This window comes from Acanthaster planci, linkage group LG13, assembly GCF_054643075.1.
Source record: "Acanthaster planci isolate LZ-2023a linkage group LG13, COTS_SCS, whole genome shotgun sequence".
Lineage (NCBI taxonomy): Eukaryota > Metazoa > Echinodermata > Asteroidea > Valvatida > Acanthasteridae > Acanthaster > Acanthaster planci.
Window position 1 is genome coordinate 491,978 of NC_141789.1, and position 27,906 is coordinate 519,883.

General features: G+C 40.7%; 4 protein-coding genes across 6 annotated transcripts; all 4 read left to right on the plus strand.

The window, feature by feature from the left end:
- Positions 1–23: 23 nt before the first annotated feature.
- Positions 24–3,190, plus strand: LOC147796901 (small integral membrane protein 8-like). The gene is made up of 2 exons (XM_087145082.1): positions 24–407; positions 1,050–3,190. The coding sequence occupies exons 1-2, from the start codon at positions 291–293 to the stop codon at positions 1,209–1,211; spliced, it is 279 nt and encodes a 92-aa protein (XP_087001208.1). The 5' UTR covers positions 24–290; the 3' UTR covers positions 1,212–3,190.
- A 123-nt stretch (positions 3,191–3,313) lies between these two features.
- On the plus strand, positions 3,314–6,670 carry LOC110979951 (melanocortin receptor 4-like). Its single transcript, XM_022236157.2, has 2 exons — positions 3,314–4,796; positions 5,131–6,670. Exons 1-2 carry the CDS (start codon positions 3,518–3,520, stop codon positions 5,172–5,174), a joined length of 1,323 nt encoding a protein of 440 aa, XP_022091849.2. The 5' UTR covers positions 3,314–3,517; the 3' UTR covers positions 5,175–6,670.
- A 357-nt stretch (positions 6,671–7,027) lies between these two features.
- On the plus strand, positions 7,028–27,704 carry LOC110979884 (uncharacterized). Of its 3 annotated transcripts, none has more exons than XM_087145147.1 (8): positions 7,028–7,632; positions 23,744–23,931; positions 24,108–24,218; positions 24,631–24,763; positions 25,004–25,757; positions 26,067–26,403; positions 26,511–26,591; positions 26,954–27,704. In XM_087145147.1, the coding sequence occupies exons 1-8, from the start codon at positions 7,568–7,570 to the stop codon at positions 27,034–27,036; spliced, it is 1,752 nt and encodes a 583-aa protein (XP_087001273.1). In that variant the 5' UTR covers positions 7,028–7,567; the 3' UTR covers positions 27,037–27,704. The 3 variants fall into 3 exon arrangements, with proteins under 3 accessions (XP_087001273.1, XP_087001272.1, XP_022091723.2); XM_087145146.1 differs by lacking the exon at positions 7,028–7,632 and adding an exon at positions 19,535–19,794; XM_022236031.2 differs by lacking the exon at positions 7,028–7,632 and adding an exon at positions 21,421–21,771.
- Positions 14,914–17,286, plus strand: LOC110979886 (insulin-like growth factor-binding protein-related protein 1). Its single transcript, XM_022236033.2, has 2 exons — positions 14,914–15,733; positions 16,180–17,286. Exons 1-2 carry the CDS (start codon positions 15,226–15,228, stop codon positions 16,533–16,535), a joined length of 864 nt encoding a protein of 287 aa, XP_022091725.2. The 5' UTR covers positions 14,914–15,225; the 3' UTR covers positions 16,536–17,286.
- Positions 27,705–27,906: the final 202 nt, after the last annotated feature.

Below are 27,906 nucleotides of genomic sequence, written 5' to 3' on the forward strand. Positions count from 1 at the left end.
CGAGTTCTCGGGAGAATTGCACATCTCCAAGTGTCGTCTGCAGATTAGAAGTGCGCGCAGAAACTAGACCACTGTTCACCAAAGTCACAGTTTTAAATATACTGGAAAAGCAATGTTTTTTAACTCAAATAACATATGTATCTGTAACAAACTAACGTCGGAGAAAAGTTGTATACGGACTGAGTAAACACAGTACACAGAACTGACGACTGTAGAGTGTGGCCCGTGGAGGTCTCGAACTCTGACCACAGAGGGTTTAATGCAAACACAGACATTCGATCTCAAAAGCTATGGCAGAGAGACAGCAGAGCCCACCAAAAGGCCAGCAAGGCGGTCAAGATGGACTCAGAACTGTCCGAACAACGAGCCTCTTTCGAGCTGTCAACTTTGAACTCTTTGCTCGACAGGTCAGTTGATAATTTTTCTTTCAATTCAAAGAATCCTACAGGTAATCATAATTGTTATTTAACGATTAATAGTAATACAACAAGTTTTGAAATTGCAGTCAGGAAGGCTGCCGGTTTTGTAGTTTATGGTTAAACAAAGCCAATTAATCTTAGAACCTCTCCATTTCAGCCTTTTGCCTTTGATGCAGCATTTCTGTTTAGAGAAAGGGAGATTATGGGATTATACTCACAACATTTCATAAACAACTTAGGTTGACTTTTTAACCATTATTTCATAACATTTCAGTAAAGAAATCTGTAAATTGACAAACAAAGCAGTAAATATTTCAAAACCACTTACTAAATTTACATAACTATGTTGTATTTGAAAATTTGGAAATGCTCAAATTATGATAAAAAACTGAAAATACATTTCACTGTATTTTTCAACAAATTCTTGGGAGAATTGCACATCTCCAAGTGTCGTCTGCAGATTAGAAGTGCACGCAGGTGAAAAATTGTCTGAAAGCTGTCCACCTAAGTCACAGTTTTAAATATACTGGAAAAGCAATGTTTGTCAACTCAAATAACATTTGTATCTGTAACAACCTTCTTCATTAATGAAATCTGTAAATTGACGTTTTCAATTTTTATTCTCTACAGAACAAGTATGTCATGGCGTTTGGACTGGTTGCATTGACTGGATGCGTTGCTTATGTAGCCTATTTAAATGCTATGAGTGAAAACAAGAGAGATGGGCTGTATGAAGAGTATCGCACAGATGGGACAAAAGAAATGAGGGTCAAAAGATCAAAATGGGATTGACCATCGACCTGAGGACTGGATAAGCCCTTTAGAGGTCACCTCAGTTTGGACAGTGTTGTAGCTAGGAAGGAAAGCTTGAAATGAGACCCACAACACAACTTACCCCAGAACTGTGGGGTCCGACGTCCGCTCCTCTCCCACAGACGCAACTGAGATAATTAATGCAGTTCTTTAAAGAAGTTGATTCACAAAGCACTCTCTGATCAGCAGGATTACAGCATCAGAGTTAGGACAAGTGACATCTCACACGGCAACACACTGAGCACACTGAGACTTGGGACAAGTGACATCTCACATGGCAGCACACTGAGACTTGGGACAAGTGACATCTCACATGGCAACACACTGAGCACACTGAGACTTGGGACAAGTGACATCTCACATGGCAGCACACTGAGACTTGGGACAAGTGACATCTCACATGGCAGCACACTGAGCACTGCTCAAGGAAAGGAACACATTGAGTCTGTACTATCACTGCATGCAAAACCAATATCATGTCCAGATTTTCTTTCAATAATTCAGTCTTTTGCTCACATTACATTTTATTACTTTCAGAGGTGTCCAAAGAATGTATTGGTGAAGAACAAAGAATTTTATTTTTGTCCAAACTGAGAGATTAGAACCAAATGACAGATTACTTACAAAAAAGTCATTACTATCTCAATATTCAGTGAACAGTTTGAATCAACAGATGAAACCTTTTCAGTGTTCCCAATGCATTGTGAGGTTGGATTACCAACAAGCTATGCCTTGTCACACAACCCTAGGGGAAGTATACCGACAAAACATTAACAAATTTCAACTTAAATAACTGAAATCAAGACATCCTCAATGCACCCAGCATTGCGTTGATAATTTGGAATAAAGTTATTCACAAAAATCTGATTTTAAAGCCAATAAGTTAAAGGAAACTCAGAGAATCCCGTTAACCAACGCCTTGATCTGTGATTCCAAATGCTGACAAGCCAGTAGTGACCAACCATTCATCCCCCGTTGACCAATTACGTTCATTCTACAGCAGAGTTATGGGTGCCCTTTTAATAAGTCAGGCTTGGATTGTTCTATTTTCACTCCTTATTTGTTCCATTAATTCTAAAAGATGATGCTAAACACAGGAAACAAAACTGGAAGAAGGAAAGATAATACATCAATATTATTATTATTAAACTAGACGCATTAGGTAGAGAAGGAAAGTGGGAACACTATAAGTTGCTACAAACCCTAAACACCTAAAACATCCGACAAGGACAAGGCAACCACAAAAAAAAAAACAGGAAACAAGTGAATAAGTCAAGTGGACCTAAGATACCTGTTTGCCTTAGACTTAAAGGTATGTATGCTTCCAGCTGCACAAGTATCACCATGTAAGGAATTCCACAAGCGAACAGCACTAGGCAAGAAACAGCCTTGAAATTGGCTAGTATGACACTTCACCGCCTGCAACGTGAGTGGGTGCAAAGACGAAGCTAGACGAGTATTTCTGGCAGGAACATGCTGTCCCGGTACACAAGAGTGCAGTGGATGACTTGGATTAGAGCGGATTGTATACAGCATGCATACTTTGCTAACATTGCGACGATGACTTAGATCACACAGAGGATTGCCGTCACAGGAAAACTGTCTTTTATTGAGAACCTTGTCAACTAGACGGATATGGGAGGCAGCAGTGGATGACCACACTGGAGCGCAGTACTCAAGGGGTGGAAGGACAAAACAGTTGAAACACCTACCAGAGATGGAAACATCATCAGAGATGGAAACATCATGCCACATTTCAATTATCTTAAACGCAGATTTCCATGAAACCAAAAAACCAGTGGTGTAGCACATAGAAACTGTGTGCATAAGAACCTTGAAGTTTTTTAACACAGTGACAATTACAGAGGAAACCAAATGAAAAAAAAGTGAAAGGGAAATTGGTGAAAAGGTATCGTCATATGAATGTGAAATGGATTTATTAAATGTAAATATGAGCACTTTCTGTCTTTGCTGTGGATTCATTTTAAGTGAGGTTCCAATGTTAATCAACTGCCACAGTACTTTCGATTACAGTGTGCTATAAGATTTGAGCTATACAGCTCTTTGTTGTCATGGCAGCATCCACGTTGATTTGCGTCATAGCAAGTTTAAGTCACAGTTTCATTTCATGCTTTGTCGCTTGATTGTTGGAGTTACTAGTGTCGATAATAATGTTTTTAAAACGCAGTATAAAAACCCACGCACGCCCCTGAATGATTAGAAATATCTGACTCGATTTTGTTCTCAGAATCAAACAGCAGTTTTAATTTGAGAAAGATAAAGTCATGTATGGGTACAACCATGGAAATCATAGTTCTATCAGACCACTTACTTTGCCTCCTGAAGTGGAATTGAGGGCCAGCAATGAAGCAACTTTTTTCTTAGTTTCTTTTGGCTTGCTCACGAATCTCATCTTCCTGTACGTGGTCGTTCGTGTAAAATCCATGCATTCCATCATCTACATCTATCTCGTCAACTTGGCAGCAGCGGATGCCTCATTTCTTGTCCTTGCGCTCTCCAAGATTTGGCTTTGGCGTCAAACCATTACCAGCGAAATTCTGTCTTCGGCTCATCTCACCTGTCGTTTCACAACTTACAGCTTTGTAACCGCACTGGCATTCGACCGGTTCTTCGCTGTGACTAAGCCACTACATTTCCGTGTGAGAGCCACGAAGACGAGAGCAACCAAGATATCGACGGGGCTCTGGGCGTTTACTCTGTCTCTTGGAGTTTCCCACTTTATTCTTGGATATTTTGAATCTTACACTAAGCTGGTCTGTTCGGCTGTCAAACTTGCCGTTCACACAACAATTTTGTCCGTCAATGCTGTCCTCTACACCTCCATTGTAAGGGCTGCAAGGCCAGCATCTACAAAACTAAACTGTACTTCGTCAATCCGTGTTGACAGAATACTTCGGATTGTAATCTTGAACACAGCTGTGTTCTTCCTTTATACTCTGTTGGTAGTCGTGTCGTCTGCAATGACTCTCGTCAGCGAAATTTCAGACCATCTTAATCCAATCAGTCAAACTCACCTGACTCACCTCAATCAGATGGTTTCAGTGTTGTATCTGATCAATTGTTCCATCGACCCAATCATATACAGTGTAGCCAATGCAGATCGCCAAGCTGCATTTGTGGAAGCATTTTCATGCTTGGATTTTTGCCGTTACCACCGAAACGCCCTCACTGCTCAATCTCAGTCTGATAAGCAGATTCGAATGCAACAACCCCGTCCTTTACCAGAGGCAGGGCATGACCTAGCTGGCAGAAGACAGGCCCAGTCCCAAAGACTTGTACAAGACCCCACGAGCAGTCACACCAGTGCATCACTTAATATCGAAGATCTCCCGAGTACATCACAAAGACCAGTGTGCCTCTCAAAGTTCGAACCATTAATCCACCTTCAGATGAAGTCTTCAGCTACCACCTCTTCCATTGGGCGAAACGAGACGCCTATATTGAGCGTAACATCCAAAGGCAGCTTCAGTGTCATGGAGCCGAGCACCGCCGATGCTACCCACAACAAACAATCTTCATCATCTTGGGAGTCGGGTTGGCAAGGTAGTTCTTTCCTCGCCTTCCACTTCTGTGGTCCCAGGTTCGATTCCCGGCCCGGTCTACATGTGGATTGGGTTTTTCAATCCCTACCTGACTCCTTGCGTTTTACCCAGACTATTCCTCTGGGGTTTTCCTCCCAACTCTAAAACTATAACTGCTTCTTACTGTCTCCCCTTTACCGATGTTGGTGAATGTGGGTCATTTGGCGGCTGACCGAGGCGCCCTTGTATGCCATCAGCTCAACCATGTTTAAATGTTTTCATTGTACAGTGCATTTGAACAAATCTATTTGAAATTTGCGCTTTTATAAATGAATTGTTATTACTATTATCCGCAGATGAAGAACCAGGCGAAACTCTGGAGGATTGTACGTGGTTATAGTATCGCTTTAAGTACCATGGTCCTGCAGTCAAGATTCAACAGGTAAAATAACCGTGGTTTGTAGCAAACATTTCGTTGATCTCATTGAAAAACTGTCACATTTCATTCGCACAAATTAAAAAGAAGGGGCCTCAGTACGAAAGGTAGAGACAAGCTTTAAGCTTTAAATTGGGGATTAAGAAAAGCTCTAAGTACGTACCCATGCATTTCCTCTTCTGACATTAATTGGCTGTAAAAATCCTGAAGCACATAACAATACAAAAGTTAATGTCGGCCTAGCTATCCATCACATCATCTTGAATCCGTCTTGTTCCGCTACATGGGAAGCCAGTCCACCATGTAGGCTGCTTTTAGTCACCTGAAATGACGTCAAATACATGTATTTACAACGTAACTTCTAAACTGAATTTAAGAGCTAGGCCGGTTGTGAACCGAGAGCGGCGTCTTGTTAATTTGGAGATGAACCTTTCAGACCCGTTATCCTTTTGACTTGACAGTGTATTCCCCGTACCTCAATCGAGATGTAGCCATCCTTTTCCTTTAAATTTCGCTCGATGCATGAGACAAGCCCTATTAAATGTCTTTCTTGTTATCAAATATGCATTTGTGAAATAATGTGTCCTTTTCCTTCCATAAAAATGCAACATCGTGTAACATGCATTTCAGGGTTCCTTCTTAAAGATAAAGAGATTAAAATATTCTGTATTACACATACAGACATGTTAGCAGCATGTTACTTCAAATTTGTTTTAAGTCCTCATGCAAAGTGCAACATGTCTTTCCAAACCTGATAAAGTGTAAGTTAATATTATTTCCAAGGCATAGCTCAGTGATACTTTATAATGAGTTTCGCTTTCACATAGGGGCCTGTCAAAACAGCCATGATGCATGCAGGAAACAGCTCTCCCTTTAACAAATTGACGCTTTTATTTTGTTGCTCGTGTAAATTAACATGTAAGTTGCATTTATCATGAGCGTAGGTCACATATAGAGTATAAAGTACACCTCTGATTTGATTAAAACAGAAGTGATTTTTGTATATAAAAACATTGCTAACCCTGCCCATTATATCTGTATTTCAACATGTAATCACAATTATGGAACAAGTTATCATGTGTGTAGGTCTGGCCACCTCCAAGGTCTGGCAGTATAGGTACACATGTACTTGTGAAGTTGTGGCTTGGAAAAAAAACACGTATTTTATAATCATGTACCTTTCAGTGTAAATTATTTCGCCACGCTAATGAAATTTACTATAAAGTGACGAACTTTGATGTTGATGTCATTTCCTTAGTATAGCTGTTGTAATATTAAGCCTTGACCGAGAATCATGGTGTGCACAATGAATCATGTCACAAGGTTACATGAATACCTCGCGAAAGTATTTTCTGAATCCTAAACTCCACAAATGTGGCATTTACGTTTATTCTTCGAAATCCTGGTTGTTTTCGTTATTGCATGTATACTTAATAAAAATGGAGCTCTATCAAATCGTAGAGAAACGAGCCAACTTCATTTTTTTCAACTGTAGATCAATCTACTCAGTCATAATAGGTTGCGAAGGTTGTCCTTGGTGACGTATCCAGCGTCCCCCCCGAACGAGTTACCATTTTTAGTAAAACAACTTTTGTATTGACAAGCACTTACACTTTCGAAAAAGGATTACTACCTTTCTTCGAAGGAAGTAGGAATTCTATTCACGATGAAAGAAATATAACTGTCGTTTTCAAAAAGAAAATCCTGTTTTGCTCCCCCCCCCACCATAAACCAGGATGTACCGGTATATCATGTAGACATGAAGCACGCCGCTCGTTGTCCTGCTTCAGTGATCCCCTTAAAAACTGAGCTCAAAAGTCAATAGACGCATAAACGAAAGTTGCCAGGCTCGAATTTTTCCCGCATGGAGACGTACAGCGTGGGTTTATGTCTATCAACAATATGTCATCGATTCACCGTGCTCTCTTGTTCTAAAGTTGCCACATTTTACCTGTACTCTCGAAATTAGTGAAGTGATATACATGTACTTGGGGAAAAGGTCACTCGGGCTGGTGGTACAAGCCTAAACCTAGAGGCCAATAATAGTCGAGTGAATCGTGAACGATGCACGTAGGCACGACAGGGGTGTAAACGCTTGTCCCGTTTACTTGACAACGTGTACACTGAACCGTCCGTCCCATGGAGCCATGAGGGGCATGCGGGAAAGGCAGTCGCGACTTCAGTGCAGTATCTCCGAGTTGTTTGACCCAACTTTCATCGAGTGAGAGACACCCACAAACCGTACGAACAGCCAAGTGGGCAGATGGACAGCAAGTGTTCTTGTCGCGAGAAAAGAGAGACCAAAAAAACACAACAAAAACCAGGATGTAGTCAATGAACCCCCCTTCAACCTCACAATGATTACCGTGGGATCCAAAGGCGACTCGGACCGGGATTTGGTGCAGCACATGCTGAAAATCGCGTAAGTACACATTCGCTTTCAACGTTATTTTCACCACTTTAGAACAAACGAACGACAAGGTTGTCTCTAAACAAGGTAAGGAAATTCATGGTGAAGTGCCGGGTGACTTTCACAAAATGTACACATTTACAGTGCCAAGCCGGCAATCATTTGAACCTGCTTCCAGAAAGTTGCCCATAGTTGTTCAATACCCCTATGTTTGCAATTTTCCGCTGGAGTCCCCTTTCAACATGCCATTTATTAACGTTACAAAACACGTGTGCTCCCTTGCATTTGCTGTAATTGCTGTAGGAAGATTAGAACATATACTGAGAAGGTATAAAAGCCTTGAAGACAAAATTAATCTGTCCCACTTGTATCAACTGTGTCAGGTTTCTTTTAACCACTATCCGCATCTTTCCCTTGGAATCTCACAAAAAATTCTCAGCCATTGGCCGTAGAAGTGCAGGATATCTAAGGACGGTCAAGGCTCAAGACCTTCGCTGAAATTGCTCGCTAAAACTTAACTTCGACTTCTGACCTCTCGGCCACTGACCACAAAGCGCGACCGTGGTACGTATTCTGCTGACCGCTATTGATTATTGAGGAACGTGTGAATGATGTTCCAGGAAGCATGGAGAGATTATAGCTCTGAAGAATGAACTGGTCTTGTCGTCCACCAACATGTTGGATGGTTGGGTTGAATTACAGTTCAATAATGTGCAGACATGACTTCATTGCAAAACTTAAGCTCGGATCCGGAAGGATTCTGACACTGTCAATTCTTACTGCCTCAACTTTTGTACCCCTTATGAAAATTGCGGTCCTTATGAAAATGTACCCTGCATTTTCTTTTCGAAATCTCATTTTGAATGTCTGCCTTGCCGGTAAGGTAGTGAGAATTAAAAATGTTCTCATAAAAATGCCTGTACGTTACTTAGATATTATGGTCGAAAATGGTCGTTATTTTCCATCAGTTTTAAGCAAACGGGCCCACTGCATTTTAATAAGCCGGACTTTGAAGTTGGTACCCACTCTAAATTTTCTGAGTAGGTCATAAATTCGCCAAACCGCGAGCCTTGTATCGTTTTATTGATTACATTAAGATTATTTTAGTTGCTGTTCAAAGAACAGTTGGAGTGAAGCACAGGGTCGGGCACCTGCCCTCGTTGCTAGAGAGGAAACAAGTATTACCAGGTACTAATTGAATAAATTCATGAAGTGTATTTGTGTGGATTAGCAACGTGTATTACTGCATTTCAGAGGCTGGAAGTTTAGACTGTCGTCATGGTTACAAAATGAGCAAGTAATTAGCCTCCCAGGACTGTGCAAAGAGGGCATTACACAAAACATTTTTTTTCCAGACAACAGTTAAACTGCATTTGGTTCAAGGCCTGCTAACTGCAACTGCGTGAAAATCAGTCAAAAATTAATGATAAGTTTGTTGCATCTAGCATTGTATTGACTAGGAATTCTACTGTGAGTATAGATCACGGCTAGAAGACTGAGGAATTTCAGTCTAGAGAATAAAGGGAATAAGCCAAAAGGCCTATACACATTTTGGACAGATATCAAATTTCGTGCATCCAGTACAACGTAATACTGCAAAATTCAAATCACATTCCTACACCTGACACTACAGAAGACTTCTGTTCACAAAAGTAAGATTAATTTTATTTATTGTCATCTGTGTTTACATGGCTAAGACCTTTGTAAATGACATAATCTTTCACCTGACCGAGTTGTTCTGGTTATGGATATACAACACAATAGATAAATAGAAAATGTTCTGAATACATTTTCTATAGAGCGCCTCCCCAGGGGACATAAATCGACTCCGAGGTCAAGGACTGTTTATGTCGTTTTCTTCCGTTTCCATGGCGATGACCTCTGACTTCATATTGGAAACGTACAAAAAGGATTACACTTTTTATGGACAGCTCTTTTCAACCAGAAACCACATAAACTGTAATAACGAGACAATTATCAATAATAGCGGACGCAGAGTGGAAAGTATAGGTGCCGCAAAAGTTGAATAATACACCACGCATGTATGGATGGGTGTGTGGCTATATAACTTCCATAGGTACTAAGGCCACTTGATGATCCATGCCCACATAATCAACGGCTTAACACCGTTGTGCCAACATGCTGGTCCTACAGAATGAGGCTCTATTTACCCCCAACTCTCACCCATCCCGCGGGCAGATACCATACAGAGGCAGATTCCATTGACAGACACCTCACACATTGTCTGCGATTCACACTTACAAGTCATCTTGCTGGTGGGGTTACAGGTGAACAAATCCTGATGTCTGCTTCTTTTGGAGCGCTGAGAGATGTTTTGGAGTGATGTGTTTGCAAACCCTTGTCCTAATGTACATCCACGAAGGTTATTTGCTCAATGTAGGCAGCAATACATCTCAAACGTTTTGTTGGAATACGGAAGCATGCGGTGTAATTCAAGCAATGATCCCAAATACACGGAGAGCAGAATAGACTGAACAGCCGCAGTTGTAAAAGCAAGTACCTGACTCTTTTAGTAAGATGCCATTTGCAGTTTACGATCCACTGAATCGATACTCAAGAAGCTGGAACGGAATGACTGCTTCTTGCTTGTGAAACTCCGAGAAATAAAAAGGAGCAAGACGGTCGAAATGCTTTAAATTCAAGAATTTAAAAAATGATGAAACCAAAGAAAAATTTCTAAAATGATCTCAGACAAAGGCATCACCAGGGTTTTTCTCGGGGGGGGGCACTATTTTGGGTTGGGAGGCAAAGCACTCATCAGCTTCAAAGCATTGACAAAAGCATTAACAGTGGAAGGGGCAGGTTTGACCACTTTTTCGAGGAAATTTGTGAAAGGGGGCAATTTCGACCTTTTTGAGAAAATTGGTGGAAGGGTACAATTTCGACCTGTTTTTCGAGAAAATTGGTTTCTTCTCCTTTTTATTTTTCTTTTCTCAAGGGTTCCCCCTTCCTCGCGACGCCTGTGAGTTTTACGGGGGTAAAAGAATGGCATCTAGTTGCAAGGCAAAATTCAACTGAACCTCTTTCCATGCGCAACGCGCCATCACGTGGCAATCTGTCTGGCAATCTCTTCCGCATTTCAGCAAAATCTTCTGAGTTCTGAAAAGTAATGACGACGGTGCTTCACTCCTCCCCGCAACGGAATGGTTTTCCAGTCTTTAAAATTCACACAGCAAGGTCTTTGAAGATTTTCCTAATCTGATAACTCACGTGTAAGTTATCGATTCATTCAGTTTGCCCAGTTCGATGTTCATGATCGATCGGATTTTTCTCAGTGATAAGTTTGTTAAGTATTGATGCTCTGTTTACATAGCCATGGGGACAGGTAGCAACATATCACAAACAACAATAGTTCATAATACAAATAATGATGCTACGGATGACAAATAAGTTCTATTTGCGCAGAGATCACCATAGCTTTGATAACTTACAATGAAACTTAACCCCGTTAAAGGAAACCTCCAACCATAAATTTGTCATACCGCCCTCTGTTAGGTACTCCGTTTAACGTTCACTTGCGGTGAAAGCGTACATGTACATGTACCTGTACACCGTACCTGCCTGCTGCGCTTCAGGGTGCAGACCACTAATTCAAGTGAGAATTTCTGACCAGCTCATTAGCATTAAAAGTGCCCCCACAGTATCTTTTGAAAAAAAGAGATTGTTTGGCCCCCAAAATGGTGAGATTGTGTAAATCGTCGCCAGGATCAACTCCCTGGGTCTTTGAGCTTTCATATGAGGGCAGAAGGGCTGAAAACTACGGTTGAAAAATGGTCCTAAGTGCCCGAGAAAGTTGAGGGTTGCCACTTGAAAAATGGCTGCAATCAGACTTCGGAAAAATCACTTTTTGGGGGGTGATTTTGTTTTGTGGGAATAATTAAAAATGTAATTGGTTAACCCACAAAAAATTGAAAAGAAATTGAAAGATAAGTGACCAGACAAGAATTTCATTTGTGTTTCAGAAATCTCAGGTATGTTGGCGTGCATGCTATTGGGCCCTGAACGGTGCTGATTTTACACTGTTTTCAATGGGGCTTGAATTAGTGGACTGGACCAAGCACCCATAGACCCATATGAAGCAAGATAAGAGACGGAGAGACCCCCCCCCGCTTTGTGTTGGTCATTGTCTCACTGGAATCTAAGGAATTCTTTTCAGACATCTAGGGGGGACGTGTTAGGTAACAATAGTCTAGAGCGTGTATAGCGATTGGACATGTTGGGGGAGGGGTACCCCTCGGTCTTATTTCTTGCGGGATATACATAAACATTTAACTAATAATTCATTATTATGCACGCATGTGCATAAATGGCCGTGGCGGCAAGAAGTGTGAGGGGGCCATTGAAAATGTACGGGGGTGCGATTTTGATCATTTTCTCTCAGGTTTTCAGTTTTCGTTCATTTTTTTCTTCAGAAAATCCCATTAAATCCTTTTTGCTATTAGTTTCTAATCTAAGCGGGACTGTTAGTGCTCTGTAAAAAAATTACAATCGTGATTTTTCCTGTACGCATGAGAGTGCTGTATCCAAGCTGGTCTCCTTTCGTGCTGTTTTACAGTAAAAAGGATTTAGTGGTGGTATTCCGTATTCGATGTATCGTGCTATTTGGCCAGATATTTCGTGGAGGTATTTCGTGGATTTAATATAATCTCAGACGACAGTTCAAGGAAGATTCAATATGCTGCTGCGAGAAAACAGTCTTGGAACCTTTAAGGGCCGGAAGACAGGGCAATGTCTGTTGGATTATGGACCGAGAAGAAACAAATGGACAATGTGAAATGAGTTTACAAGCGAGCGTGAATTTATGATCCAATCCAAGATACATGTACATGTATCGGGGTCACCCTGCGCGGCTTGAAAGGCGAGAAATGTAATTTGACCGCTTCAAAAGATTCATAAAATATCCGTAGAAAGACTATTTGTTACGATCAGATGTGAACATCAAGTAACACAATGCATGCGTCTATCCGGCTGCGGATTTCCCTTAGGCATAAATATAAAGATCCTTTCAAAAATTCAAGTCATTAGCAATCGGAGTTGACAGATGTCGGGTACTTTGTCGTGTCACTTTCCATCGTACTGTGTTTGGCTTACATCGAAACTTTAGGTGGTCTCTACAAATTCATGTTTCATTGGCATTTACAACTTGCTACATCTGTAATTTTGTCGTCACGAACTCCATTACGTGCCCTTTTCAGCTGCTGTACCCTTTCCAGAGGGTTAATTGAAAATCAACTTTGTACTTGTTGACAAGTTACCACACTGTCAACTGGGATGGGAATGTCAAGTTGGCAAAGGGCTCAACAGAAAGGGTGAAATGATTAATGTGCGATAGTCACCTGAACCCCAGCACTGCCGATTCGATCAGGACCTTATGGAGGTGGTGCTATGTGCAAGGGCAAAGGTCGCAAAACAAACATCATCGCGGTTTGTTCAGGCAGGAATCGCTGTAGATATGAATTCCAAGACTCCGAAAAGCATGGAGAGAAACCTCGATTTTTCATTTAAAGCAGATATGACAAATATGCACTTTTAATATAAAACTTGGGAAACCTTGGCCCGCCCAGGTAGTACATTTGCTCCTTCAAGCCAAAAAAGAGAGAAAATTTAATTAATCATTCAATCAATCAAAAATCAAACAAATACTTTATCCGTTTTTGTTCTGCAAATGAAGAACTTTTAACCCGAGTAACATGGCCACACATGCAATAAAGTGCAATGCGTTTTTATACATGTACAATGTATTTTCACCGTTTGAATGTTCATGTTTTCTGTAAAACATGGACAAAACGTCGATTCTTCTTATGTCGGATATCCCTCCACACGACACACCTCAACTGATAAAAAAATTCGTCGGCTCAGGTCATTTTCTTATAAACACCCATTTAAAAACACTAATGTGCGTGTTTGATTATGTTCACACCAATAAAGATTCGAAGCACGTTCGAAGCTCGGAATTAAACTCGTAAAAACAGGACATTAAAGTTCACTTCCAGAAGTTGGAAGCAAAGGTCACTCATGCTCCTCAGTGTATGTCCTACCCTGATGAAATGTTTTCATTTTTCCCCAAGAGTGTTCGAGATGTACCATTGTTGTGCCTTGGGACGATAGGAAGTGTGCCTCATGATTTCAAACAGTGTAGTGACAGTTAAAAGAACAATGCCCTATACAAGTTCCTCCGTTATGTTGATTTTGGATCATGCACGCGAGCTCTATGCTCGTTTCCTGCAGTGAAAGAAACAAACTCCAGAACAATTCGCAGTTTCTCGAATTTAAACACTACATTACAGCAAAGTATGTTTTAAAGTTCACAAATATAATTGGTTTGTTTAAACCGTTGCAACAATTATGCAGTGTTATTCAAATGAAAATTCCGTGTTTAAGGAGGGCAATAGCGCATCTGAATACTGAGCAAGAGAATGCTACTTTGAAAATAAACCTGTCATTTCTCTTTTGTTTAAATGGATGTAGCGCGAGATGAAATCTTTCCTAAACCTGAACCTCTAGTCCCTGACTTTTCTCCTCACTGACAGCTGTCGACCCTAAGGCTGTTGTGATGGAGCAGTTGGTTTTTTCACGTCAGGTTTTGGTGTCGACCTTTCACCCGGCTTAGTGGTGAGCTCTTTGTTTATCCACCAGACGATAGTGTCAAAATGTCAGTTTTTCGCTTTATCGATTTCGTTCCTACTTTTTGCCCATATTTAAGTAATATTTTATAAATTTCACTTGCCCACTTAATAATCTATTAAATAGTTTTATGCACAGGCAATGTTGTTTAAATCGATTCATTCACTGGGATTAAAAGTAGTTTTTTAGCAGCGAGGCTCAAAGAACACGAAAATTAACTGGCAATCGTGACGTTGAACGTTAAACGGTTAAAGAGGAATTACCCGTGAGCCAGATCCCCATTGCCATGGCAACACAGACTTCAGGAGTATTCTCAGCAGTTGATGGTTGTTAAAGTCAGGGCTGAAATTATTTTTTCTTAATTTGAACATGTTTTCTTCGTCGTTAATATTTTGTGCATACTTAAACACTAAATGTTCGCAGTATTCTCAACAGTTGTTGATTTTCATCGATAAGTGATTGGAATGACCATTAGACAACTGATAGAAATCTCAGATTCTCATGGTAACAAGTGGACCGCTGTGCCAGGACATATTATGGCTGCGGGATACCAGCCCAGTTAGTTAGCACTGATTATGACGAATATAGCTCGTGGTTTCTGATAGGCTAATAGTCAGGACCCCTGCCGGGCTGAGCCATTTTTGGAGAGGTCGAGGTGCGGCTGGCTGCATTCTTGTCTTGGTTGAGATCACGGAAGCTCGCCGGTCGAGTAGTTTCCGAAACCCTAGTCGTCACATACAAAATTATCGATACTGAAAACAAATTAGCCCGTTGTTCAAAAATTTGTACCAAAGTAAGGTGCTTTGGAAACGGACAATTTTGATATTAAAAAGGGCAGCACACTAGCTCATCCAAACGGTTGGAAACAAAAGTCAGGAAACAAGGCAGATATTTCTATTTTTCCATCGAGAGGCAAATAAGAAGTGTTGTCTTAATTGACACGATTGCTGGACCGAAGAAATGAAGACTTTAAGATTTTTGTTCTGGGCATTAGTTCTCCTTGTACTGCAAGAGTTCACCGTCTCTGAAAAAGCTGACAAACCTGAGGAAAAAGAGAATGCAGCTGATGAGCCCTCAACCGAAGACTGCAGTTGTGACGCGGTCATTTGTGAGGTAGTCAGCGAGGATAAATGTCCGCATGGCCTGGTCAACGATACGAGAGATCCGTGCCGGTGTTGCAAGCGCTGCGGTAACGGCGAATACCAGTTCTGTGATCCGGAAGAGTTGTCCGCCAAGGAACTGGCTGAAAAGGAGCACAACTTTGGTCTGTGCGGGAAAGGGTTAACATGCCGGGCCAACTACGGGGTACCGGTTGGGGCCAAACCTGAAATGATCTGCTACTGTCAAAATGAGCAGATGGTATGTGGGTCTGACGGGGAGACGTATGAGACGGAGTGTAGGATGAACAAGGTTGCTTTTGAGACGGGACAAACTATCGAGAGAAAGAAACCGGGAATGTGTGAAGGAGGTCAGTGCAATTTGAGATTTAAAAGGATAATTGTTTCTCATTACGTAGATTCGACTTTTTACATTTTCATTAAATTTCTTTGCGTTCAAAGCCTTACGCTGATTAGTGGAAAATCATTTTCGGCGTTCTTTTCCCTTTGCCGAAACTGCAGTGAAAGGTTCACGGGATACCTATTGTTGTAACAGATAAGAACGACAAAACAAATATACACGACGTCAGATTGATTTCTTGAGACTTAAAATTAAGTGCTGACCTTATCTAGTTAGGTTGTCTGTTCTTGACAGTGGAATGGTCGATCTAGGGGGCGATTCGCAGCATGACATATCTGACTTCGTGCTGACCTCATGATAATTGACCGCTAAAGTTCTAACAATAACAACATCAATAAAATATTGAAAACAAATCATTTCTGAGTAATACCGACACTTTCCTCTTTGTTCATAAAGCTCCGAAGGTGGTAACACCACCTAATAGCGTCACCAATTCTACCGTGGGCAACGTGTATCTCCAGTGCGAGGTGAAAGGGAACCCCGTGCCCAGGATCGAGTGGCGTAAGATCGGACCTGACGGCCCCGCTGACTTTATACCTAGCGGAGACAGTGGTAACAATCGGGTGGCCATTCAGACTAGGGGTGGCCCTGAAGAGTACGAGGTTACAGGTTGGCTGCAGATTATGAGGCTCGAGGTGGAAGATGCAGGCGAGTACGAGTGTGTCGGTATCAACGATAATGGCGAGGACAGCGGAAGAGCCAACATTATAGTCGTCGAGAAAGCTAAGCCAATCCCTGGAGCAGCCAAATAATTACCAAAGGCATGTCCATAATTAGGTCGTCCTACACACAAATTACTTTGGTATCAACTCTCATTTCGTTTCATTGCAGGTTGAACTATCGTGTTGTTAAATGTAACTGGAGATTTTAAGAAGCTCAAAATACATGTATGGGCATTACCTTGTCCACCATGACGGGCAACTTTATGTTTGGAATTAATTGCAGAAAAAGGCCAAGATGAAAGGTTACACAAACTGGCTGATAACGCAAGCACGTCAAAAGAGGGCGCCCGTTAAAGTCGCACACTTAATTACAACAGGCTTTTTTTTTAAATGGTGCTATTAAAAATTGTTGAGAAGTGAGTATTCCATATTTAGAAGTTACATTTTCTTACTTAGATACACGGACTGGAATCCATTTGTAATTAAATATGTACATGTAATCTGTAGTGGATGGAATTACTGAATCTTTGTACCAATGAAAAATTGCATTTCTCGAGGAGCCAGAGGGATTTGTGTGTTAAACGGAAAAGTCCCGGTATTCTTGGATTATAATGGAAGTGTCAAAATAATTTGATAACGTTGTTTGACATAAACCTGTACTTGGGTCTGTACACTGACTACCACATTTCTGCCATAATTTGACCCGTCAGATATATGTAATCCCACTTTCCCCAGCTGGAGGCATTCTGTAAAAGTGTGCTATTCGTAATTGCTTTGTAGCGATTTAGTTTGACATACGTAAAAATAAATCCAAATGAAACAACCTTTTACCGTTACTTCACATTTTGGGGGAATGTTTGTTTTATTTGGGGGGAGGTTAAATTTGAGATGCAATACATCACATTAGGTGAAATTCTGGTAGGGCTAGACAGTACTCAGCACGTTCGGTACCTGTTCACTCAGTATAGCTTTAAAGTTCAACATCTCTCAAAAGGGATACCTGTACAAACAGCTAATAATCAATTTGGTTCTGTGATAATATTTCTCAGAATGACAATGAACGTTGGTATTGATTTCTGCACTCTGGGACCAAACAACTACTAAGAGCTGCCGTTATAACGCTGGCAAGCTGTTAGCAAACATCACCTCAATACATGCAAAAAATGTTGGAATCACGGTTGCAGGAGAGTATCGAGGTCGAGTGGGTGGTTCGATGTTGAATCAAATGGGCCTAAGCTACTGTTAGAATTGGAGGTTGACAGTCCTACCTCACGTATCACGGGGCACTTGACATTGCACCGAGAAAACGAATTCAGATCTTTTTCATGCGTTGCACGTTTAGTCCAATACACAAACCTGTCTGATCTCTGCTCTGTACTTCATATCTCGAGATAAATTTTGTTTTCCTTTTGCATGGTTTTTGTCAACCCCCCGTAGTCCTACCGCTACACTTGCCAGTGATCATTGTGAATACGATAGGGGACGCTGTAATGTGTCACCATGACGACACGGTTCATAGAAACAAACATGTCCGCTTGATTGAGACATGCAATCACAAACACGTGACACAACCGTACTTTTCAACTCGTACAAAATCTGTCATTCGTCACTGTCCATTCTGTAAACCGTCAAAAACAAGGAACCGAATTTCGATTCATGTTTAGTCACTGAATACAAGCAATTTGATAGAGAAATGAAGGGGCATTACTGACTGGAGATTTGGTTGGGGTTGGATTAAGAAGTTCATTCCAAAGGTCTCATTTTCAGATGCCCCGAGGGGAGGACAGGTCACGGTGTGTTTTTTGTGTCTTCATTGTTACGCATAAAGACAGAAAACTGGCCTACCGTGATAAACAAGAGCGTGTGAATCGACGAAGGGTTCGATACCCAGCCCCCAGCTGTTAACGGTCTGAGTTAGCTCAAGTGACGAATTTGTATTTATATAAAAGTGTGCATGTCATACACTAAATCTAATGCACACTATTGCGATGGCAAACTCATCACACCACATCAGAAGAGATTCTCACGTTCTGTGTTAAACTTGGAAGCATTTCATAATTTCTTTTTTGAGTAGCCAGGACATTTTGGAATGACGTCATGATGACGCCAAGAGCAGTATACATCTACACTGCCGAGGGACAGGATTTGTAGGTTGCAACTATCATTTTGTTGTTTCATTTTCTTTGGTCACTTTTACTATGATGTATAATATATCCACAATTACATGGCTCCTCAAGTCACCAGGGGAGCAAGTCACCATAGTTTACTGTGTTGTTTCAAATGCTGTCATCTGGTTAAGATCTTTGAAAAGAAAAGGTCACTCTGACTGAAAAGTCGGTCACAAGTTTACAGCGTTCTGTCTACATAATATTGTATGATTATAGCGTACTATTAGCTCCCGTAATTCATCAACCACAACAAGCTCCTTTCATGCTGGTCAGTGAATCAGGCCCTTCTCTTCGTCGTTTCATTAGCCACCTAGGCAACCATGAAGTGTCTTAACCGAGGGGCAGAAACACCGAAGAATGACAGACTTGGTCAGCACAGGAGCGTCATCGATCTTGTGCCGATTAGTGAAATCATACAATCCTAAATAAACCCCCAGTACAGTCACCATAAAGTGATAACACACAAGCAAAATTTCAAAAATGATTAATATGATGTCCTCCTTGGCATTTTAATGAAGCATAACCGTCACAAAAAGACAAGCATAACCTTTGAACCACAGAGAGTAAAATGATTTGGAAACGACTTTAATTGCTTGGCATAAATACAGGTATAAATACGTGTAGGCCTAGTTCCTAAAAGCACCAAGTATGAATTCAGGTTACATTCTAATTCTTAAAATTAACACCTTTGGTGTTTAATTTATGCGTTTGATTTCTGTAATTTAAGATTAACATGTTGACAGGTACGAGTGACCAATGAAAATTACGAAACGCAATACACCAAATGGAGCCAGACTATTACCAACCTCCGTTGCCATGGCAGTGTGTCACTGACACCAAGGCTATTTGTTGCTGCACTGATGAAACCACAATAACTTATAAGGACATCGGCAAACAACTCCGTTGCTTATTCTTGCACGCGGTCCACTCTAAAAAATGGAAGTTGGACCTGTTGCTCCAGCTTTTATTCTAACTCTTCGGCGTCCTCAGCAGGAGCCTCCAGACAGCTTTCCCCGTGAGAGGAGCTGTTATCCCCGTAGCGTTGGAAGCGCACCGTCGGTGGTATCACGGCGACAACTTTCATCCGCAGACTCCGTCTCGGCTAGATCATGTTGCCATCGTGAAAATGCCGACACCCGCCCGCTAACCGCATATACAAAAACTACTTACGAGCAGTTAGGGTAGGTATTCACACAAGTCTGAAATAATTGTTGTCGTTCGGCAAGATTTCATTGAAGATCAATGCAATATGGGGATGTATCAGGTGCGTCTTTTGCAAAGTTTCCAGGCGAAAAGTGTCATTGAGGTGGGCCAAATTGTGCCTAATTTCGTTGCTTGTCTCTATTCTAAAGAAAAAAATCAGTGCATAGGACAAGGTGATGGTGGTTGTTCACGCTACTTCTCCAAACTTATTCATCCGACTGTATTCGATTCCGAACCCAAATTTATTTGCGTTTAGGAAACGGACACGCTTTGTCGAAGTGTTTGAGGGAGGGTAATTTTTTTTCCGTTCGTTTTCGGGTACCTATTTGTATGCGGGAAAGTTTCCTGAACGAAACTTACATAAACATGTACTTCCTTAGCGTCTTCAACATAATGAGTACCCCACTTGACATTCTGATTTAAAAGTCACTTTTAAAGCTCGAGGAAATAAGCCTCTTACTTCCCAATCACAGTGCTGTTTGTTTTAACTAACCAAACAAAAAGTATACGCTTACAGTATAGCCTGGTTATCTTGCAGAAATGTTAATGGATTTCACGAGAAACTAGCCAGCATAATTACAATATGGTCTGTATTAATATATGGAGGAATATGGTACACCCAGGCTAGACCTGAGTTGGTTGCAAAGTTGCGTACAAATGCTCGGAGGAATATAGCTTTGATCCTGGCAGATTTTATGATGACCTTTAATTATTGAGGAAGAATCAGAGGTATGATCGGCTCTACTGCTATACAATGTCGGGGTAAATCACATAATCAATCGTGACCAAGATGAGTTTTTAATTCACCCCTAGTTTACTTTCGGCTCAGCCTATCAGCATAAATCCTCTCTTGGTGTTTACTCAACAGGTATTCATCCATGCTTTAACCTATAGTGGAAAAACAATAGCAGATTTCACGCTTTACGTTGCTGGTGGGACAATAAAAAGGCGAGAATCCGCCTAGACGCGGTTGCATTATCATGAAAAGATCCCCTCCCGACGGGAAATGAAGAAAAAAGAGAGACACTAGTAAGAGAAACATCCTTTTTGAGGCCTTCGATGAAGGATAACATAATTATTAGATCTGAGTCCATCATTTGACGGCGACACAACTGCAGTGTAATTTAGAAAAAAAGGAGTGACTTTATAAAATGTCCAAATACTTGTGGTAAATTCAAATTGTTGAAATCTGCAAGCGGTGATTTTACTCTGCCTGCTTAAGCGCTCATACAAAACCGAATAATTGAACACATAAGTCGAAATGAATAAATACCTATTGAAAAACAAGGCATCATACCCATTCGAGCACTTTTCGTTGTTCAGTTCCGCAGCTTTTATCAGTGTTTGGAGATATTATTAGTGGGTCTTAAATTGCAACCGACGGATTTAAGGAGCTTATTCGCTTAAGCCGAGGTACCGCTAATCCCCTACAGACGACACCAGATACCAAACGTCTTGTGTTTATATTCCTCTTCGCTATGGAAACAAAATGGAAGCGCAGAACGAAAGGAAAACTGTTTACTCTGAATCACATTTATGAAATGAAGGGAACGTCCCCTTGTTGGAATGCTTTAGCTCGACACCGCAAGGGTGTAAAGGTCTTTATCACTCTGACCCTGAATACTCATTTGATAAGTCTGTGGGGTACGAGTTCCGAATTAGTCTAGCGAAGCAGAACCCTGGAGGGCCGAACACATGCAGCTGAATCATAGATTTAGAGTTACACTGAGTTAGATGCCGGAGTGGAAGTAGCACGGTAGCCAGTAACAGAGTTGGAGGGATGTGGAAAAACCTGGCCAGTTTTGTCCTCGACGAAGTCGGAATCTGTGTAATGATGCAACGAAGACAATGTTAATTGGACATTTTGGAAGCGGAGTGAATCTTGGGACAGGGACGGACAATAATGTCTCAACTCTAAGAGACACCACCGGTACATTTACGTGTTCGTTGCCAAGGTATGTCGCAGAGAAATTTTATCCACGTTACAGCTTGATTACAAGACGACTTATTATGTTGAATGTGGAAGTTGCTCAGAAATTTGCAAACATGGCTCCTTTTAGACTCAGTGTATCACTAGTGATGAAGTAATTTCTTTAACGTAAGTTTGATACAGCAGTGGATTCCTGGGAAGGCCATCTCCCAGCGAGGATTCCACGCATTCTGAAAGAAAAAAAAAAGTGCGTTGCGTTATTAACGCTATGACAACGAAAATCCATTTTTGTTAGGTATAATGATATCCTTTTATGTAGGCTCGACGTGGGAGACGGTGCATAACCAATCCTGTTTCTTCTTTTCTTATTGTGCTGGATCGTTCGGCACAACTAACCAAACTATTCAAGCGTTTTATATATACTGCTAAAAACGAGCGCTGAATCTCTCATAAAGAGGGAGTTGGCGCAAAAATGGTCTAATCCCAGGTGATGGCTTCGTTGGTGATCCGATAAAGTTAGGAACAGCTCAGCTCTACGTCTCCACTCCTCAAACACGAGGAAAATCTTACTGTTCAAGCACTTTATGTCTAGTATGTGTAGAGAATAGGATGCTTCGAGGCTCGAAACGGCCTTTCCTCAGTAAATTACTAAAAATGCAAAATTTACGATACGTCATTGCTTTCATAAACTCAACAATTTACTTAGATTTTGAAGACGATTGAGTCTTTACGGTGAAATTCAGGTATAGTCATATAAGCTAACAATCTGACTTTATTGAGAGGAAAAAAAGCCTTTTAAGGACGATGTTCTTGCACTAAAAAAATGTCAGCTGTAAAAGGAAACACTCAACCCAATGGGGTCTATTCCATGCTTGTACAATTTACAACAGGAGTCATGTCATACTGAGTGTATTGGATATCAGGAATGTGAGACTGCAGGTCAACGAAGAACAAAAGCAAGGCACCGTTAAAAGCAGATGGCCGTTAAAACAAACTATCAAAACCTCCCAAAGCGACTGGGTTCACAACAATGTTAGAGCCTAAACAGGTGTTTTCGAAGATTTGATACATGTATATCGAGATCAATGTTCTGTTTGTTATGGTATCGCCACCAGGCTATTCGGAAATTGTAGTCACCAAATTGTGAAATGGATTATCTTTCTTGCTTCTCGACATGTGATCCAAGTTCTATAATGCTTATGCTTCGGTCCTCAACTGAACCTCACCCTGAATCAAATATAAATCAAATATAAAAAACAGATTTGCAACACTTTCAAGTTATTTCTGCAACTTGTAACAAACACACAAATGAAAAAAGAATTGTGTATATTGCGTTTACGAAATTCTAAATTGCGCTTGAAATGCCGACCAAGTGAAAAAACGACGGGTACGCGCTAATTGCTTTGTTGTCCTAGTTACAATCAGATGTCAACAAATGCAACACACAAAAAAACTGACTGTTTAAATATTCTGACCTCAGCTATCAGAGTTTGTATTGCTGCTGGAGTGTAAACGATTCTTTTATTACATTGAACACAGCTTTTCCTCTTCAATAGTTTACGATCTCAATCAAAGGGAGCAACACATCGCGCGTTGCTACCGTTTGCATCTATGCTGTGCTGATAAAGTGTCCGATATTGACTGGGTCTATGGTTTAAAGTTCAAGAAGTGCGCCTAAATCAAGACTGTTATGGTTTTCAAAATCTTTGCATTTTTCATTTAAATGGTCTCTTTTGTGAATTCAACGGTATAGGCCACCTTCATAAACCTTAAGTAAATATCATATAAACTGACTGATTTACAATCAGAAATATCAACTGCACATTGATTTCTGTGGTAACGTTTCGCTCGAATCCAACGTAATTAGCAACTGAACCACCAGACACAGAGGTGAGCACAGGAGTATGCTAGCATGACAAACAGTCCAAGGAACGAACTGAGCAACTGTCTCTCTCTCTTAGTTAATAACTAAATAATTACATTGTTTTCTCTTTCAGCTTGAGCGGTGGAGGACAAATCAAGTACCAATCGAAACCAAGACAACAACAAAAGAGCACCGGAACCCAAGAACCATTGGTGTCGCTACCTAGTCACCATGGTAACCACAAGAAGGCCAATAATAACGACAGTCGTTATGTAACACGGAGCGTGCCTGTACATTCGGCAAGACATAAAAAGGACGAAGGTACTACAAGTTCGCAATATTTACTTAGAGTTTATCGGATGAAGTTCACGAGTGTAAAGGAAATAGAAATTTTGAAAGTCTTCTGAACAAAACCTCCAAAATTGCCAACCTCAGCTGGACCTTCAAGGGCAGTGACGGATGACTAAACAAACTTTGGGGTTGATATTTTTTTGCAGATCGTGGAAGCAGCTCAGCACCTAATGAAGTGAATCGTCATCACACCAACCATGACAGACAACAGCGTGTTCCTATGCCTAGACTGCCCAAGATTAATAACCTACTCAGCGGTAAGTTTAAGGAAAAACGAGAGAAATCGTGGACACAGCCGTCGTCCATGGGTTGGGCATAAACAAGTGAAAACAACAGTCAGAAGCTTTTCGTTGCTATCCACACCGGTTAATCTTTTGTTGCATAGAAACGCATTCGGATTGGACTATTCCTTGCCTTTAGTCAGACGTTAGGTATAAAAATGTCCAATTCCAATTTTACTTGTAATTAGAATTTTTATACTTAACAACAGAATTGTCAAGACTCAGCGGGAAATTTGTAAGATGGGGAAAATCCACTTTAACCTCATCTAAAATGCTTGGCTAATAATTATTTTGGTTGACAAAGTACTTGAAAGAATGGTAAATTTGCCAATAACCCACACTACCAGATGACACTGGCTCAAGTATTTGCTCTCATATTCTTCACTAGAACCACTAAAGCAACAGGTGCATGGAACATCAACAGCCACAGAGGCAGGTCGAAAGGAAATTCAGGGTGGTAAACGATGGGCTTCTTCTTGGGCTGATGCTAGAGCCAACTCCTCCTCCATCAAAGAAACTAGGCAAGTACTCGTCTTATATGCCAATCAGGGGTTAGTAAGTTTCAATCCCAGAAGAGACAGTGCAGCCTCTTAGGACTTTCGTACATCGACGCGAATTTCATCATGAAAAGTTACTGAACTTTTCAAGAATAACACAGAAAGCAGAACCTGATACGTTCAAGGACGAAGTACACGTATCGTTAATTTGGATTATGAAACAATGTTATAATTAATGTTGCTTATTTAATCATTTATTGACAGCCGAAATGCAGCTGACAACTCCCACCAACCATCAAGTGACACCATCCGCATTGCAAAGGATTCCAACAAGATCCACTCACCCAACAAATCCTCATCACCCAGGATACCTAATGGTTCCCCGATCAAATTCCCGAAGGATCATGAGGACAAGTTTACCATTAAAGAAAACGGGGAGAAAAAAGCTGGAGCTCAGGAAATGAAGCATAAAAACATTCCCTTAGCTTCGAGTAAAGATGAACCCGTCAACTTGAAAGAAAGTAAACTAAAAAGTGAGAGACGAACACAATCCTCGTCTCAAATTGAAACCAAAACTCCAAAATATTTGCCAAATCGGAGTAAATCAAGCGCTGTTCTTACCAACAACCGAGAGGTGACGAGACAGAACTCCCACATACCCTCAGCCTATTCTTCCTCAAAGGCATCATCTGAAAGGAGGGACATTCCCCAGGTTCGAGTCTGGACTACCTCCCGAGGAAGTCAAAGCACCAGTACCACTCTAACAAGTAAACCACCAGCAACTCAGAAGAAACGTTTTCGCAAGCCCGTCATCATTACAAGGAAGAGTCTAGTGAAACAAAAGACCTTGCAGTCAGTATATGGGAATAAAACTTATAAACTCCAGAGACAGGTGAGAGTGTTGCAGAAGATGGAACAGGTGCAGAAGAAAGAGGTGGAAGATTACAATCGAGAACTGAAAGAGAAAGAGAAACAGAAAATGGACAGTGTTGTCAGACAGAGGATGGCTCTCAAAAGGGTAAGTGACTAAAACGTCTGGTGAGTTCAAATCCAGTATTAGGCCAAAAATAAAAGGCCTCCTCATTTGTGAATTTACGCAACCACTGGATATTAAAACTTAACTTAGTGGGTTTGAATTACAAGTCAAATTGTTGTTTTGGTCCCACCGAGGTCTGATAAGAGAACGAAGACAAAAAAATCGAAGTTGATTAATTGCTGTCAAACTGATGTAAAATTCCACATTCTTATAGGTTGAGCGATTTTTTTTCTAAGAACGTGATGTTGGAATAAAGTTCAGATTTTATCATATAATTTTTTGCCGTTTCAGGTAAGAGACAAGTTTGACGAGGACCAGGTCCGCCGTTTTCGCCGTCAGTATGTCTCTTGGAAGAGTGTAGAGGAAGATCGTCTCCACCGCAGCAGTGAGGTTTATGGTCTGCCCGACTTCATCTATGAAGACCGGTATGAGAAAACGTTGAAGGAAACGTCAACTGTAACCAAGAAAGCCCCCAAGAAATTCCAGAAATATGCCACATGGGTCCGCAACATCAAAGTGTTCGAAAAGCTGCTGAATCCAACTGTTGGAGGAAATCTCGAAGAAGTTTTCAAGACTAACACCAAGACGATTGTTGAGGGGATTGACACTGTCAAACTGGATAATGACGGTGAGCAGAACATGAACTCAAACTGTCAACAATTACAAAGTTACACCGTCAAATATCAAAATCTTAAGGTTTTTGTAAAGTGCATTTGTCCTTTTTCCATGCTGTAGATTCTTCCCGTCCAAAGAAAGTGAATGTCAAGCGACTGATTGGGTCTGCAAAGAAACTTCTGACAGTCACAGAGACAATGGGTGAGTAAAGATGTTTTGCATTATGGTGATTTACATCACCAAGAAACAAAATACAACCACGAGAAATATGCAAAGTATTGATTGTTCAGTATGTTCATTTCCCATAAACTATCATCAATAGCATAGAAATCTATTTCCCTTTAAAATGACCCGAAATATCGCCTGGTGTAATGTTGAACCATGTTCCATTTGTCAATTGAGTTGATTAAAGGAGGAACAGATAACCTCTCTGACTAGCCTTTGAAAATATGTTTTTGGAATTCGCCTCACAAGAAGGAACTGTAATCAGGAACACCGAGGATTTCTGGTTCATTTGTTACTGACAATCTCTTCCCCTCATTATTTTCTTTTTCAAATGACAGATGACATTTCTGAGGTATCATCTCATCAAGAGGATGACCTTAGTGACGACTCCCTTGACCTGAGTGAAGACGAAGATCAGTAACTGGCTAAGAATGGTTACAATGACAACAAAACTTCGATGGTAGGGGCAGAGCAACACCTACCAAGATGAACATGATAACGTCAAGGCCTTTCATTTCCGGAAATTTGTCATTGTCCTTCATGAAGCAGTCATGAATCACTGATGGGAGAAGTCTTACGATCAGAAAAAAAGGCTTTAAAGTGCCAAATATTTATCAGTACATGTACAGATATTTAATATATGTACTTTCGAGTTTGAGAGCTATCAGTTGTCATGATAATAAAGAAAATTGAAGGTCAATACTTAGGCCATATTATTTCTAAAGATTGGTAGGCCATGTTGTGTAATATCAAGCAGCTCTTATTCTCTTTTAAACCTTTTTCCACTCAAAATGAAATGTTATCTTTTTCAGGCATCAAGCTTTTATATCACTCATTCAGTCTTATTTATTAAGATTAAACGATTTCAACACTCATGTATGGAGTTTGATTATTATTTATTTGATAGCAAACCATTGTAAAATGTCATCTCGTGTTCCCGTTCAGATTTCATGAAACGTGCCAACAAGTAACCATAATAAAACAGCACATTATTGATGGTACATGGATATTGTTGTGCTGTAACTTTGAACGTGCCTTTCAACCGTAGCAGCATTGCCAAATAAATACTGATGTATATTTGATTTTAAATATGCAGATGATAATCTGTGTCCTTGACGTATGTGAAGAAATGTTTGTATTGATGTAGGGAGAAAATATTTGGATGAAATTGTAGGGAAAAAAGGATGAAATGAAATCAAAAAGACGCAGAAAAAACTACACATGGACACGAGACAGATTTCATCCTTGGTGACAAAAACTGGTCGACAATAAGACAAAGTCATTATGACTG